Source organism: Vidua macroura, chromosome 17 (assembly GCF_024509145.1).
Source record: "Vidua macroura isolate BioBank_ID:100142 chromosome 17, ASM2450914v1, whole genome shotgun sequence".
NCBI classification, from domain to species: Eukaryota; Metazoa; Chordata; class Aves; order Passeriformes; family Viduidae; genus Vidua; species Vidua macroura.
In genome coordinates, this window is record NC_071587.1 from 4,685,730 (window position 1) to 4,702,910 (window position 17,181).

General features: G+C 42.6%; 1 protein-coding gene across 3 annotated transcripts in view; it reads left to right on the top strand.

The window, feature by feature from the left end:
* The window catches only part of DHX35 (DEAH-box helicase 35), a 28,647-nt gene extending 18,347 nt beyond the window's left edge, over positions 1-10,300 (top strand). The window contains exons 15-22 of one of the 3 annotated variants that reach the window (XM_053993108.1): positions 618-713; positions 1,064-1,158; positions 1,736-1,813; positions 2,931-3,060; positions 3,749-3,830; positions 4,375-4,446; positions 6,052-6,190; positions 8,557-10,300. In XM_053993108.1, coding sequence (XP_053849083.1) covers positions 618-713; positions 1,064-1,158; positions 1,736-1,813; positions 2,931-3,060; positions 3,749-3,830; positions 4,375-4,446; positions 6,052-6,190; positions 8,557-8,601 — 737 coding nt within the window. In that variant the 3' untranslated portion in view covers positions 8,602-10,300. Of the gene's footprint in view, positions 1-617; positions 714-1,063; positions 1,159-1,735; positions 1,814-2,930; positions 3,061-3,748; positions 3,831-4,374; positions 4,447-5,561; positions 5,646-6,051; positions 6,191-8,556 lie in introns of those variants that run through there. The other 2 variants (XM_053993109.1, XM_053993110.1) reach the window with 2 other exon arrangements.
* The last annotated feature ends 6,881 nt before the right edge of the window (positions 10,301-17,181 follow it).

A 17,181-nucleotide genomic window follows, 5' to 3' on the forward strand; every position in this document is an offset into this window, starting at 1 on the left:
TCCCTCCCTTGCCATCTCCAGTGAAAAGGCTACATCTGGAACGTGACTGGCAGTTGAGTGGATGATACACTAGACTAAACTGTAGAAAAGCTTCATCAACTGTACATCTCTTGTTTAGATAATAATACATTCTTTTTCTCCATGACCTAAGTAGATGTGCTTAGAAAAATGACACCCTACCATCAGCAGTGCTTCCTGTTCCTGCAATAATGCCTATTCCATGTTTATTCCCATTTTCGTTCTCATCTGCTTTACATCCCCATTAACAAAGATGTTACTAAATATTTAAGAAGAGGATCAGAGGTCTAACAGCTAATATCCTCTCTGGCCATGGCATTGACTTGGAGTGCAGGTTTTTTAAAATTATTGACAGTAAGAGTGAAACTTGGCCAAAAATAAAAAACTTGCATGTTCAGGTATTTTTGAAAAATAAATCCAGTGACCCATGGGAGAGCAAATGGGTATCATGGATTGCCATTAAGCTTAGTGTAATATACATTCAGCAACTCTAAGGTGCATTTGCTATATTTTAGCTTGTAATTCTGCTCTTTAGTACAGTTTAAGTCTAAAAGAAGCCTTGCTGTGCTGTTTTGCCTACATTTCTTAATATGCTGCAGGTTTGGATATGCACTGCCGATTAACAGAGCCCCTTGGAATGAGAATAGCAGAGTTTCCTTTGAATCCTATGTTTGCAAAGATGCTTCTGGAATCAGGTAGGAGGAAAAAGATCAGTTTCTTCAGAGTTATGTAGTTGTAATGCATTGCTAGACATTTGCTAAACTCAAGCTATGCTTCATCTTGGTGTGGTCTGCAGTGAAAAGAATTGCTTAAAATCTCTCTTAAATAATTAGTCTAAGATGTTTCTCAGTCTAGTAAGTCTTAACATCTGCTTCTTAAGGTTTCCACTGAAAACATTTACCCTTATATGAAAAAAATACAGGAGTTTATGTATTTTTGTTTTCAAGAATATAAAAACATATTTTGCTTCTTTTTAGTTTTATTCTCTATGGGGTTAAGTTGAATGGAAGATTTCCTTTATTGAATTTCGTCATTTACTCTTCAGGAAATTTTGGCTGCTCCCAAGAGATTTTGACAATTGCTGCCATGATGCAGATTCAAAACATCTTTGTGATTCCTCCAAATCAGAAAAACCAGGCTGTAAGTTCAGTTATGTCTCCTTTTCTGTTTGTTGGTTCCACATTTCTGGACTTCTGGCGAGTATTTTACTGGTGCCTATTACAGACTGCAACTTTGTGTGAAAATAAAATAAGGTCTGGAATTGTATCTGTTTGTTGTAGGTAAAAGAAGAAACCAAATAACAAGGGAATAACAAGGTAGTCTTTTAGTAGTGCTGAAAATCTCCTTCTGAGGTCCTGGAACATGAGATATTATAAACTAATATTGGTCAGTTGAAGGGTTTGCAAAAAAAAAAAAATCCCCCAAAACCTTCCCGCACACCATTTCCTTTTGAGATGAACAAAACAGGAAGGATGTAGCAAATTCTTAATTGCCTAATTGGAGATTCTTTATCTGTTCATTTTTCCAATTTCAGTTTTAGAAGAGTTCCTGAGTTTAGGGGGGGCTAGTAAAGTATTGCTATTGCCCAGAGGAGCTGCCCTAGATGGTAAGAATTTAACAGTCCCCAGGAAATACAGAGCTGAAGGGAACTGGGCATGTCAGACATGATTTCAGCAAAAATCCATCTGCCTATAAAATGGTATTTCTTGTTCTGCAGGCCAGGCAACACAGAAAATTTGCTGTGGAGGAAGGTGATCATCTGACCATGCTGAATGTTTATGAAGCCTTTGTCAAAGTAAGTTGGTTCAAGTGGATGTGGATTTGCAGGAACGGGAGGAACCTGAGGTTCTCACTTCTGAATCTGGAAGTTCTGGATACAAAAAGTTCTCAAAGCTGAGGACTTACTAAGCTTATCAAGTGATAAGTCTACATTAAAAGACTCTCTGGTCACCATTTGCCACAGACCTTCCACAGGTCCTCTGAACAGGGAATAAAAGAGAATTTTCTTAGGGTACAGCATGGAAATCTTATGGGTAGACAGCTGTGTTTTCAAGGAGACAGGGATTTTGTCTTGGGGTTTGGAGAAAACAAATGTCCAAATTTCCAATGAAATTAATATTTTTCTCATGTTTTACTGATGATAATCTGCATTTAAATCTAGCAGTCTTTTTTTGGTGTTAAATTAACTCATTGATATCATACCCTGAGGTCTAACACCAACTTTAGTACTTACTGCTCTATAAGCTGAGGTTTATTTAATAGTTTTGAAGTTGCTACACCTCTTTGGGAGAAGTATATTTTGCTGGTATAAACCACTTCTTTAGTAAAATACTTGCAGCAGTGTTGAGTTGAAGCAGTGTAACCACCCAAGTGTTCAAACATGACTTCTTTTCCCCAGCCACAAAGCAGCCAGGCAGGCACCAACTGAAATGTTGCCCTTCACATTTTGTATCTGTGTAATTCTCTTAGAAACAGTCAGATGGAAAAGCTCTTGGAGGGAGTGCTGGTTTCTGGAGAAACAGCTCTTTGCAGAGAGAAGACCAATGAAAACAGCACTAAAAAGGTTGTTTACATTTTGAGGTTGAAAACAGATGAGTTTATGATCTGAGAGAATTAAATTGAATGACTGATGCTCTTCTCTTTCACCACATATGAAGAAATGAAGCACATCTGTTTGAAAATACTCCATAGCATTTGATCTGCCGCTCTTTACAAGTTGTTTGAGACATGTTTTTTAGTTACTAGTGCTACATACCCTTGTTAGTTGCTCTGTAAATAGGTAATTTTCAGGGAAAACCACAATAAATGTGTTGTAGGAGACCAGAATTAAGACAGAACAAGGCTATCCAAAAGAGACTGGGTTTGCTTTGCTGATGGTATCTCACTGAGATTTTTTTCTCTTCTCTGTACAGCACAGCAAGAGTTCCCAGTGGTGTCAGGAACACTTTCTGAACTACAAGGGGCTTGTGAGAGCTTCTGTTGTAAGAGAGCAGCTGAAAAAACTTCTCGTCCGCTTTAAAGTGCCAAAGAAGTCCAGTGAAGGTGATCTTTTTTTTAAGCTCTTGTCCAATACATAGTGAATGTAGTTTCCAAACTGTCAGTCTGCTCCCTGCTTTTCTTGTAACCTTTGGAGTATTTTTATCCTGGCCTCAAAATAATGTTAATTTAGACCAGATTTTTTTTCCTAAAAATGGCTGCAGAAGAATACTTTAGCCTATTTTAGTCCAGTCTTCATTAGCTGAGATTTCCAGCAAAAGTTTTAATCACTGATTACCTGTTTAATGGACAGATTTTCCAAAAGACTTATAAATAGGTCACCTTGTTCCCTCTTTGTCTTTTCAAAAAGGCCATTTTTGTTCAAAGTGCTGTTCAGCCTTTGGGATGTGATTTCCAGCTGTGCTGTGTGTGCACGGCTTGCCAGGACTGGTTCTTAGCACTTGTCTCTACCTGCTCTGAAAAATCAACCCTCAATGCTCAGCTGTCACACTGGGCTGCTTTAGGGACTGTGAAACTCTTCATGGAGACACAGGTGGCAGCATTCGTTTTTTAGGCAGCAATTTTTGCTTTGCTGTGAAATTGAAGTCAAAAGGAATTGCAGGGTTTGTCTGCTCTCCTGCCTTTGCTGTCAAAGCCTGATGCGCTCTGAAAAGTTGTTTGAGATGATTAAGTGGTATTTTAGGGATTTTTGCCTTTCCATTGACTCATCTTACAGAAAAATTCTTCTTTCCAGGTGATCCAGATCCTGTTTTGAGGTGCATAGTTTCTGGATTCTTTGCTAACGCAGCTAAATTCCACTCCACAGGAGCTTACAGGTGACTATATACAGTTTCACTACAACTGGTGCTTGGTTGAAAGCTTCCCTGATGAATTAATCTAAGTTTAATCAACAAGCAGATGTTTCTCCTAATTTGCAATTAGGAACATGTGGCAATCAATGCACTAAATATTTGAAGTTCTGTATTTGCAAACTGCTTCAGTGTTTATCTCTTCTCTTTGGCAAATATAACTAAAATTATTAAGAGTGGGGAGCTGCTAATAGTAGTCATTAGATTGCTTTAAGTTAAGCAAGTACAGTTGTAGTGCAGTGGTGTTGTAGCACTCCCAGACCACTGAGTAAAAGCCTAAAATGTTACTTTTTCATTTCATGTAGATAAAGCTCTTTTAGGACATCAAATTATCAATTGTTCATTTTGCCAGCATTTAAGCCTTGTTTTATCTGCTCATTAAATGCAAATGTTGTTAATTTACTCCAGTCCTTTCATTCTTGCTTTTATAAACATTCCTACTGGGGCAGAAAGGAATCAAATGTTAAGCAATAAAGAGAGGCACAGTCTGAAATACTATCTTGTTTTCAAGGACTATCCGTGATGACCACGAGCTTCATATCCACCCCAGCTCAGTGCTGTATGCAGAGAAACCTCCACGCTGGTAAGTTGGAGCTGCTTTCTCATCTTTGGGGATTTTTTTTAAGGGATTTGCAGCATCCAAATTGAATTGCTTCTCTCCATCATTGGAGAAATAGATATTAAAGGTCATAGTTCCCATAGGGAGAATCCAAATGGCATTTTCCTTTGCAACATTTTGTAGGAGTATCCAAATAAATCAGGGGAATAGAGTGGTGTTTAACTGTCAAAGAAACCTGCAGAGGCTGGAAAGCAGAGCCAGGTGACCCTGTTTAGTGGGCATCACATCTTGCACTGCAGATTGTTCTCCAAGTAGCCTCTGTACCTAAACAGAGCTAGGGTTAATTTACTTTTATTAAGCCTATTAAGGAAATATCCTGTCAAACAGGTGCTGCAGAAATGGTAAATGGATTGCAGGGAAAGGGCTTACACATAAAATGCATGATGTGAAAAGTTATGGCTGTCCAGCAGATTGAGGAAAGAACTGGCTGTGCTTCACATTAGCTGGGATATGATCATTCCATTTGCAGGTCAAAAGTCCTCAGATAACAAACAGAAATGTGTGTGGAACTCTCAGGTCAGCATGATCAGCCTGAAGTATTTGGACTTCCATCCTGCTGAGGATGGAAGGATGCTGCTGCTGAGGCCTAGAAGGATAAGCTTGGCCTGGTGTCATGGCATCCTGTCACATAGGAGTTAACTTAGTCAGCAACCTAAATTTCAGTGCTGCTGCAGCCATCCTCTTCTGAGGCCTTCAGTTCTCTCTCTGCTAAAAGTGTTTAGGAAATGTGTTGTCATTCTGGTTGGTTTTCCTCTGATTTATTTTTAGTTGTGTTAGTTGTCATGTCTCGAGATTCATTTGGCAAAGAGAATTTTGGACTCTTTCCTCTTTTGAAAGCTAAATACCAATTAATAAGAAGCCACAAACCTCAGGTGTTTGCAGCTCTGCTGTGTGTAGAAGGCAGATGGTGACTTAAGGATTTGGTAGCTGCCCTTCAGTGCAAGAGTTTGCACTTCTTGGGGAAAAAGACCTTACCTGCTGAAGGTGACCTCAGAAATAGATGGTCCGTGCTGGCAACCAGACTGTGCTGGCAGTGGGGGTGAGTCCACATGGTTGGCTGTTCCTAAATCTCTTCCCAGGAGATGTTCTGGCAGGAGTTAAAGCTGATTTCTTCCTCTGATGCTTATCTCACTTGTCTGCAGACTGGCGCCAGGGATAGTCATGCTGAGGTTTGTGCCCTCCTTGTTGTGGGTGCAGGGTTTTGGTGCTTTGGACATTTTCCCTTATGATATCACTGAGTAATTAACATTCTGTCTTCCAAAGCATCAGTTGTGAGTCCCCCTTGACCCTATTATAAGTAAAATTCTTTTATATATACCTTGCACTCATATGGTCTGGTAGTTTGTGAGGTTGTTTTCATGGCAATCTAAGGACTTTCTTAACGTGGACAACTCTGGCCAACCAGAGAGAAAGAGGCAAGAGGCTGAATTACAGCTTAAGGACTCTCTTGTCACTATGTAAGTGCCACCTCTGGCAGCATGAATGTGAAACGGTCTAAATATGCTGTTAATCAGCTCTCCCTCATTGCTTGACAGCAAACACTATTCATTTTTGTCTCCTTTCTCCCAGGGTAGTCTACAATGAAGTCATACAGACTGCTAAATACTACATGAGAGATGTGACAGCTGTTGAATCCTCCTGGCTGTTGGAGCTGGCACCTCACTTCTACCAGCAAGGAACGGTACGGAATCGGCATAAAGGCCAAACGGTACCATTGCTGCAGAGCAGCTCTTGTGTCTGAACTTTCTGAGGGTTTATGTTTTGCTGTGGTCTAATGGGACAGAAATTAAGTTGGCTCTGCTCATTGTAGTGATTTTAATATAAAGGAAGAGGATAGTAAGTTGATGCATGAAATGTTTTTCTCTGTTAGGCAGCCAATGGATCTGAGAGTTACAAAATGAGATCCATTTGCTGGTAAAGTTACATTTACCATGGTATCACTTTGGGAAATGAAGCCTTCAGCCATTCCACACTTCAATATAGGCCCTTGGTAGCACATCCCTGAGCAGAACTCTAGGGTAGGCAGTGATCACACTTGGCATAATCATTTTAGCAGGCCCTTTGCATGCTTTGCAAATGTTTGTGAAAATCCTGAGCCTTTTTTTTGAGCATTAATTATGTTTACTGCAGAAAAATTAGTTTTGATCTGTTCAAATGTGAAATGGCAAAGAACAGCTGCTGTTTGTGCAAAGCTTTATTGCAAATTGCTGTGTGTGATACAGATATCTTTCAGTACTTGTAACCAACCTGCATTGACTGTCCATGTGAATCTGTCAATCCAGGCTTATTCACTGGTCATTCTGAGAACTGAATTGATGTTAAATATTATCTAAATTTAGTTCAGCTGGAGCTGTTGGTACCACATAGCCTATAAATAGTGTACAGATTACCAAATTGATCTTGTATTTGAATTTCCCATGGGACATTAATATCTACTGAGCTTTGTATTTTAAATTAATGAAATATTTCCAAAATTTGAGTGAAAAAATGCATTTGCATATCAGACTTATGAAAAAGATGGTCTGTTTCTAATTTATACATCTGCTTCACTATTTGACTTCTTGGAGAATCTGATGTTTGTTTTCTTCACTTCCTTGGGGTTTTGTCAAAATGGAGAATCCTGTGGTGCATGGAGCATCTTAGGACACCTCTGTGGTTACAGTTCCCAGCAGTTTGGCATCTGTTCATGTGATTGACTTGAGAGAGGGGTTTTTTATGTTCATCTTGGATAATTCATTTTAATTATCCAGACAATTCCCATCTATAAATGCACTTACTAAGCAACTGAATATTTTCTGCCTTTTTCCTCTAAGACATTTGACAAAGGCAGTGATGACCCCTGTGGGGCAGAGCCTTGAGCCTTCAGCTGCTGGGAGATGATCTGCAGACATGGTATAAAAAGGAGCTGAGCCAATGTTGTATCAAATCTGTTCCTGCAATAATTAGTCCTTTGACTCACATGTTTGCAGTTGTCACATCATTTACATTTAGCAGCCCACACCCACACAAAATCCTGTTGTGACCTCTCTATGGGCTGAAGTTTGGGTTGAGGTTTTCCTTTTAGGTGGTAGCAAAGATGACTTGTCTTGAATGAGGAAACATATTTTTCAGGGTAGTGCTACTACTGCTGTAGATATTCTAGGAAATTACATCTAAACCAAATTTTTACCAAGTTTTTTACCTTTTGATAAAGTGAAGTCAGTTTGCAGTACGACCTTATCATTGCTTTCATCCTAAAATAAATGGTAGCTCTCACGGATGGTGCTGATTTTGAGGAAAATTCTCTCTTCCAGCCTGGTCAGTTATCCATATCAGCCAAAAGTCTTGGGTGTCCTTATAAAATGTTTGAAAATTAGAAATATTTCTCTTGTGTAAAACTTTGAGTCATACATGTAAAATTTGAATAAGTGAACTGTTGCAAATCACACAGGTTTATGTTAATTTATACTCAGATCCTTTTTCTACTGAAGGATACATATTTGTGCTAGGAAGGAAAGGTTTTATTCCTTTGTCAAGTTACAAACAAATTACCACTGAATAGGACTCTGTTAAAAATGTTCTTCTACAGCTTGATCTTGGTCAGCTATTTTTCATTCCAAGTTTTGCAGAACTCTTCTCATATTTCATTCCACATTTGTAGGTCTTTAAGGGCACAGAGGTTCCAAAGATTCAGTGCAACTTCAGGATTAATACAGTTGTTAAAATCTTGTCCTTCACATACATTCTCCTGGTGTTTTTTGCAGATGTATTGTTGGGAGCACATCTTTCTGTGCATTTTTACACCTGGAAAATTGCTTTCAACGGGAAATTGTTCCTATGCTTGCAGCTAGTACAGAAGAACTAGGAGTTATTTTATTACAAGCCAGAATATCACTTTGGGGTACATGTGGGTTTTTATTTAATGGGTTTGTTTTACTTGTGTCAGTAACAAGCAGAGCTTGGATAGGTGTGGATATTCGTGTTAGAATTTATTTAAATTGTGATTAAGGATAGAAAGCATTGTAGTTGACTTTTTTTTCTCTGATTTTTGGTATATCTGCTAAGCAGTTTCTTTGTTCTTTTCTTTTCTTGCAGCATCTTTCCTTGAAAGCAAAAAGGGCTAAAGTAGATGACCACTGACATGACTTCAGTTGTTGTGACATCAGAAGCAGAACGTACCAGTGATTTCAAGCTGGCCACAGTCCATTCAGCAGTCAGTTCATTAGCAATTTGATCTTCCATCAACCTAAATGTTTAAATGCCTGCCAGGATCTGTAGGGGTTTATGCATGACCAGTACATTGTAAACCTAGAGCTTGCATTGTAGACATTTTAATCTTTGCCTACTTGACCTCTGTTGTTAATCTGGGCATGTTGCTCCTTTTAAATAGGTAGAAAAACAACTTAAAAAGTAAGAGGACATACAGGACCACAAAAAACCTGAAACCTTCAAGAAAGAAACAGATTTCCTGGAGTGGTACTGCCTTATGAGCATGGGGAGTAGGGTACCCTGCCTCCTGTCACCCAGAGCACTGTGACTTACACCGGCCAAACTGAGCCTGGCTCCTGCCAGCAGGAGCTCAGGGCAATCAACTACCCCTTGAAATGCAAGGTGCTGCCACGGAAACATTGATTTCCTGTTGGACCATCCCAAACTGGTGCAGCTTGTGCTCCCAAGCAGTAAAAGTGTCCTGCCCGAGGCTGAGCTGGCCCAGCTCACTGTGCTGAGCAGTCCCTGGGTACTCAAAGGTCTGGGTTCTGCACATGGGAGTTGCTGTTTGGGGAGGGGAGAAAGAGCAGCTCAGTATTTTTAAGATGGATTAATTTTCTGCTCAATCAGGGGACTAAAGATGTATGTTGATAATCAATCAAGGTCACAGACAGGGCTTTACTGTTCTTTTTTATCCTATGAGAGAAAAAATGTTAACCTTCCACTGGTTGGAAATACTAGTAAATTTCATCTGAGGAATATCATGGAACTCTGTTTTTTAGCCTCTGTTGATCAGCAAAGAAGGAAATGTTCTATACTTTCCTATAAGGAACACAGTCCTTTACATTTATTTTATTACAAATCTGTTCTTTGCTGCTTGGGACTCGTTTTCCTCTGTTACTGAGGAGAAGGATGCTCTGAACAGTTGCTGCTTTAATTGGGATTCCATGGCTACTTTTCAGTAAGGAATTATGCTTGTTTGTGTTTTAACAAGACAGCTTGGATACATGTATTTATTTTTCTCCATTTTTCCATTTTTACCTATATATATTTATTTTAGAAAGACATTGCTTGAAAATTTTATTTTTGTAATTCAGCTGATTTGATGAATGTGTTTTTTGGCATATTAACTGTTTAATTTCCTTACAAAAAAAAAGGATGTAAATAGGCAAAAATTTCTACATAGAACAAATGCCTTCCTCATCACAGGACTGCCTTGAAAACTTTCTTGAGAGCTTCTTTACCTTGTCCCTTCCAAATACCTGCAGAGAGAGCACGTTGTGCCACGTGCACTGTGTGGTCTCCTCAGTCTGTCCATCCTGACTGCCAGCACAAACACATGTACCAGTCTCCAGGAATGGCACCAGCAGCATAAAAACTGTGTCACCTTCCTCCTTCTTGTCCCTGTGCCCCTCACCTTTGTATTTCCCTTAGACTGGAAGCTCCTCGGGGCAGGGGCTGTCTCCTAGCCAGAGCTGAGAGCAGTGTTGGAACTCACTAAAAAGATTTAATTTACAGGTTTTTTTCTCTTAAAGGATTAGAGAAAGAACTGAATATGAAGATTTGTCAATTGTCTGTGTTTCTCTGTCCTCTGGAAGTATTCTTAAGAAAAATAAAACTGTTGAATTGAGGAAGCTTGGGAATGCATCACTTGGGTCTGAGCAGGGGGCGATTTCCAGGGGTGCTGGGTGGGTGTGCTGGGCTGGGCTGGCAGTGGCCACTGCATTTGCCAGCTCTGAGAATTTTGTGTGGCTCTGGAGACCTGTCTTGTTCAGATGTTCTTTTACCTGACTGCACAGCTGCAAGATTTCCTCTAGGAATGATTGTGATTCCTGCTGAGGTCAGAACCCAGGGATGTGCAAGCTTTGTCACATGCTGCAAACCATTGTAGTTAGGTAAGAATGAGTGCAGTAGGTCCTTATAAACAACAACAAAAAAAGAAATTGAGACATTTTAGCAGTTTTACAAACTACTGAGTTATCTCCACACCCAGAACAGGCAGACCCTACACTAGAGATGCAGGCTAAGATTAAGATGTTATTAAGATCCAGACTAAGGTCACCTTTAGACAGAAAACACTGCTGGCATCAGAGATATGGACCCTTGAAAGGTGTTGGAAGACAGAAAACTTTAAAAAACCCTAAAAATCTCTTTATTTTGTAAAGCTTTGGCCTCCAGCTCCCTGCTAGATTAGTACAGAGCATTCTGCTTTAAATAGCTGTATGTAAGGAGGTGGCTCCCTGCCTTGGTGATGGCTCTTTACTGCATTAAGGCTGTTGTTGGGAAGGTTGGAGTCATTTGAAGATGGTTGTCAGGAGTTTATGGAACATTTAAGAATTGGAACCCTGGCTTTTAGAGAATAAGGTTAAAATATCAGCCTGTTGAATCAAAATACTGCTTGGAATAGAAGTCATTCCACTGCTGGCAAGGAGACAGATTTTTTAAGAAGTAAATTTACTACCCATTGACATCAAATGATTGTGGGGTAAAAAAAAGGTGCACTCCTCAAGCCCCTCAGAAAGTGCTGTCAGTGTTTCTACTCAGGACTTCAGTATTGTCAGCTCTAGAAGAAAATGAAGTTCAACTGGAATAAAGATTCAGCCGAGAAAATATTAATTGAGATATGTTTCCCATCTTGTTGATTAAAAGTAATTCTGATATGGGGAAAACAGTCACAGCCATTTCTGGTTAATCTGAAGAAAGAGACAAGTAATTAAAAGTTGGGAGCCTTGGTTGCAGGAAGGAGGGAAAGAAGAGAGCAGGGAAGCAGAGAGCCTTTCAGAATCCCTTCTTTTGGGAGCATCAGTGTCATGGATAACTGTGCTCATCCTGGGATTCTGGTAATTGTCATTGTAGACAATTTTACTGAAAGCAGCTTGGAAACAGCTTTATTACTCTAATTTCATAATGTTCATCTTTATCAAGTGATCACACAACCAACAATTGGCAAAGAAAGTCAACACCCCGACTCAGCCTTTAGAGTAAGTGACTCTGCTGGGGCTTGGAATAAAAAAGTTGCAAGATGAACATGAGTAGCTTGTGGAAAAACTTATATCCAGTTTTTGGCTTAAAACTGGCTGCATTTTGAGAAAAGTGCCAGTAGATGGCAGGCACCGGTTTCAAAAAGTGTCTCAGGGAAAAACTAATTGGCCAATTCTTCAAAAGTTTTCCTTATTCTTCAGTTTTACCATTTAATTAGTTTAATGGTAAGTGGGATGAGAAAGGGTAAAGGAAAAAGCTGTTGGTGGCTGTTGGATAAAGGCAGTATTTGAGGTGCAGAGATTAGTGAAAAGCCCAGAGGGCTGAATGTCCTGCTGGTTTAAAAGCAAACAAACAAAATGCCCTAAAAAAGCCCAAAATTCCCAGCCAGGATATTCTGTAGTGGTTCTTTCGCTTACCCCCTGAGTCATAGAAAATGGCAGTTTGTCCACACTTCATATTCACTAGAAAGGAATCTTTGAGCTGTGTTGGATTCTAGCCACTATTGTAACAAACAAAATTAACAGTTTAATGCAGGAAAAAAACCCCAAAACCCCAAACCAAACTAAAAAATCCCCCATGTTTTTGTTTGTGGCAGCATGCAGATGTGATTTGTCTCAGAGGATGCAGGAATATTTTCCTGCTCCATTCCAACATTGGGTTTGCAGGGCTGTGGATGTGCAAGGCTGTGAGATGCAGGGGTTGAATTTGGCTGTGTTGCCAGTTATGAACAATCAAAAATTTCCTGGGGGAAAACAAAATCCCTCTTTTCTCCTTCCTAAAATAATAGTTACAATTTACAATAACGAAATGCATTTATCTTGTCTTTCAGATTTATTTGAACTCTCCTTTACAGTTCCTGGAGTGCACAGAGCATCAGGAGCACCACTGCAGGAAATCCCTGCTGATGAGCTCACTGTGGCATCAGGAGCTGGCTGCAGCTGCACATCCCACCCTTGCTGCTTCCTTGCTTTCCCAGGTCCAAGCTTGCTCCCTGTGCTCTCCTCCCAGGCTGGGTGCTGCAGGCAGAGGCAGAAGGGGAGAAAAGCTGAGGCAGAGCAGTCAGAGGAGAACGTTTCCTGTCCTTGGGGTGTTTCTGACGTCCTCCCACAGATGGAAATGGGTCCCTGCAGTTACTCCTGCATTGCTTGTGCAGCCTCTGCCTGCAAGGCTTCCTTCGAGGAGGGAGCACCTGAGCAGGGATCAGCCACCACATCCCTGGAGACTTTCCATCCTGTACTGCTTTGCTTGGAATAGTTAAACTTACAGGAGAGAGAGCAGCAAATCACAAGAGCTTCTTGGTTCCCTTCAGCTAAGAAATAGATTGTTTATTGCAGATGCATGTTGGCAGAGAGAGGATCCTGTCAGACAGGGAATGTTTTGATGTCAGGAAACGTCTTCCATGAGCCAGGTTTTATGGAACTCCTGCTGCTTCTCCCTTTGGTGTCTGGGGAGATACCAGGGTTTCATAAGCTGTGCAAAGACCCTGCTGCAGCCAGGGCAGGGAAGGGACTCTTTGGGCTGTGCTGGCGCCTGGAAGAGCCAGGATCATGTTCAGTCCTGCCACAGGGAGCAGGATCTGCCTGGCCCTGCTGTGCTGGCACAGGCTGGGCAGTGCTGGTGGGAGGCATCCATCACAGAGGCAGCTCTGGATGTAAATCCAGGCTGGGACAGTGTGAAATAGTGATGGTCATTAGGAGCTGTCAGAGCAGCCAGGACACCAGGAAAGCTCTTTGCAGTTCCCCGGGGATGCTGGGCAGCCTGGCACATGGAGGGGGGCTGTATCAGAGCTGCAGCACTGTTGAACAAGTCTTGGCTTACTCAAAATCTGTCTTTTTGGAAATTGCAGCTGCTGCTGATTTAACCTTTACATCTTACAGGTGGGAAAGCAGCATGTTACAGTGGTGAGGGATCCATCAGAGAAGCCTTGAAGCCTCTTGGTTTAGCTAGAGAAGCAGAAAGTGATTCCCCCTGCAGCTGTGTGCAGGGGACCTGCTGCACTGGGGCATTTCCAGGGGAGGTCATTCCTGGCTCTGGTACAAACCCTGCCCTCAGAGCTTGCCTGTCTGAGCAGGGAGTCAGTGCAGGGCTTGGACACCTGATCTGCCTTGCAGGGCTCACCATGGACAGAAGGAGACAGTCCTGGTGGGGTGGGGGTGTGTGTGTACTTCTTGTTGGCAGCAGGGCACATCTCTCTTGCTGTGCAGAGAGGAACCAGGCTGTCACTGCCCCTTTGTGTGGCCAAGGGTCCCCACATGGTGATGGTGTCTACATCCCCTAGCACTGATTTGTGAGGTGTCCACATCCCCTAGCACTGGTTTTCCAAGCAGCTGTCAAGACTCATGTTATGTTCTGTTCCTCATCCTGTCCCCAAAATATATGTGGAAAAGGCTAATTTTAAGTGAATTCTATAAATGGCAAGTGGCCCCATTCAAACCTCATGAACCCCTGCTCAGAATGTCCCCACTGGTGCCATTTTGGGGGCAGGATTTGCAGCAGGGGAACAGTGTGTAACCCACTCTGTGCAGGTCACTCTGTGGGTATTTGTGCCCTTGGTGTGATTCATCCTTGCACCTTTCCATTTCAGCCCCATTTGGGGGCCTCCTGAAGATGTGCTGTACCACAAGGAAGGCTTGTGGAGATGAGTGAGGAGACCCAAGTGGGAAGCACTCATCACTGGACAGGGAATGGAGGCAGCAGGGGTTGGTACATGTTGGTGAGAGCAGCAGCTGCTCTGGATCTGCTCCATGTCCTCTTGCTGCTCTCCATCCAAAAGCTTTTCACAGACACCTCCTAACTCTTGTCCCTTTGTCACAAAGTCCTCTTGAGTCTGCTTAAGGGTTGTCTTGTGAGAGTGAGGAGTGGAATACAGAGGGAAGATGTATTGTAGAAGGAAATCTCAGGGACTGGGGAGGCTGAAATATGTGGGAACCCGCTACTCAGTCATTTGAGTGAAGTTCCCATTAGGGTTTGGAAACTTTCCAGGAGCCCTTGTACCTAAGCAAGCAATAACTTCTGGCAAGACAGAAGTTTTAGGCTTTGCCAGAATTCCTGCATCAGCTGCAGTGAGAGGAGAGTGGAGCTGAGCCTGACAGAGCTTTGCCCAGCCACGGGGACAGGCACAGTGCCTGTCACCATCACAGCTCTTCCTGAGGTGGGTTCTCCAGGGAAAACACCTTCAAGGACTCCAGAGGCACTATCCACCACTTTGGAGCAGGATGCTGGGTGTATTTTTACCGAAGTTGGTAGATAAACATTGACTATTCTCCTCCTCCCTGCAGAATTTTATTCTGGAATGACTTTTTGGTTGGAAACAAGGAACTGGAACATGTGAATTTTGCTGTTGACTTTGTCTCTGGGTAAATTCACTTGTAGTTCATTTTACTGAAGTGTAAATACGGGTGAAATTTTATCTCCCACAGCAGTAGGAGGCTGCAGTGTCTGTCAGATTTATTGACACCCACAAACACAATGCTTTCTGGAAGGCAAAAATGGTTTTGGCAAGTGGGCTTGCATGTTTGGAATTTTGTCGCCAAAACTGGCTGAGACGGTTTGAGAGAAAACTCTTCTTTCTAAAACTGGAAGGAGCAGATTGCTGACATCTGATATTTCTCAGTGCTGACTGATCTTTAAATGCTGTGCTTGATTTCGGTTGCACTGTTTTCCTCACTTCACTCTCTCTGGCTGAGTGGTAGAAAGTATTTTGCCACATTCCTCTCCTTGCTGTGCTTTTCCACTGCAGAAAGATGGAGATCTGCAAAGGAAGCTTTTTTCCCTCCCTTCCTGTTCAAAAAATTGTGAAAGAAGCAGGGTGAAACTTCAAAACATGGATAAAGGGTTAGGATCTTCCTTGGGAAAAAAGATCAAAAATGTTTTAAATGAAAGTTTTCAGTGAAAAAAACACAAATTAAGATTGTGTCACTGTCTGCCACTGCCCATCTGTTGAGGTGTGGCTCTCCATGCTGTGCTTTGCACACACACCCCCCCACAACAGTCCAGCTCACTGGGCCTTTGAAATGAAAATATCCTTCTAGAGACTTCCAGCATTTGCTCCTGCAGGCCAGTGTTGTTTTGGCTGAAGGGTTGATGTGGCACAGCCAAGGTGGGAAGCATTGAGAAAGCTGCAGTCTGCAGGCTGCTGTTAAAATCTTGCTGCTTACGTGATGCTGGACAGATGATATGGAGCTCCTCATGAGCAACACGGGGCAAACATGCCAGGAAAAATGGCAAGTGAACCAAAATGAATGATTATGAGGAGCAGCTTTTCCAGGCAGCGTCTTGTCTGTGCAGCCAGGATGGTTTGGTGGTTTGGAAGCTCTTTTAACGTCTTTAAAGATTAAATCCCTCATCACTGTAGTGTAAACTTGCATTAGTTATTTACAGCTACATGCATGAAAGGGCTCAGGGCGTGAGTCAGGGAGCTGTGAGGGCTGACTTTGGGGTGCCTGGCTCCTGCAGTGGACACCACAGCCTTGTGTGGGTGTCTGATCTTCCATGCAGTGCAAAGGGACGGCTGATGCCAAAGGATAAGGTGCGTGGCACCCAGTTTGCTAACTGAGATACCTGAGATAGGCAGGGAAAAATGAGCTTGAGGTGGCAGTGCCAGGGAGAGCTCAGCTCTCTCAGGTAATGTGAAACCTCTCGTGGAACTGAGTTCTGGCCTCCCATAAAGTGATGTAGAGAGAGGCAAAGCAGTTCTAACACTGGGAGCCCAGAACTCAGACACCAGTGAGATGCTGATGGCCAGCAGTGGTTTGGCTGTGCACGAGTTACATCTCCTTCTGTGGGAGAGGGACACAGCCCATTTCTAGTAAGTGTGCAAAGAAATGTGAGGATGGTGAGCTCCTGCACCACACTGCTGCAAAACAGTTCAAATTCCACCTGCAGGAGGAGATAAGTGATAAATTCCTGCCCTGCATGTTGGCTCAGATGCATTCACTCAAACCGTGGTGGGTCACCAGCTCCAGGAGAGGGGTCAGGGTGCCAAGAGGGGACCTGGGCACTCCCTGTGTGCAGATCAGCTCCCCTCGTAAAGGGGAACCAGCATCACAGCACCCTGGGGAAAGACTGTGGCTGCAGCTGTGCAAAAGCAGCTCCACAGAGAGCCCCAAATCCTCCTACAAGTGCGGTGGTGTGTTTGGAATGAGAGGGATGCAGGGCAGAACCTCTGGCTGGGGGTTTGGGACACGGCAGGGGCCGGGATCAGAGCCTGGCCCCATGAGCTGGTGCAGACCAGGGGTGCCTGGGTAAGGCTGGGGAGCCCAGGATGCTGACAGCAGGGCCAGCCAGACCCAGAGGCACTCAAGTAACAAATTGAACAGTGAATATCTTAAGATGACTTTGGTTTATTGTCCAGATCAGGTCAGCGGAAAAAATATTGGGAGACTGAACAAAGAGACAGGCTGCTTTAGCAGATAAATGGACTGATCATTTCTTATTGAGGAACAATCTCTAAAACATAGTTTACTGCGCAGCTGAGGGCTGAAGCATTTGCTGATGCCAAGAGCTCCTTCTTTGACCCTCGGCACGCGT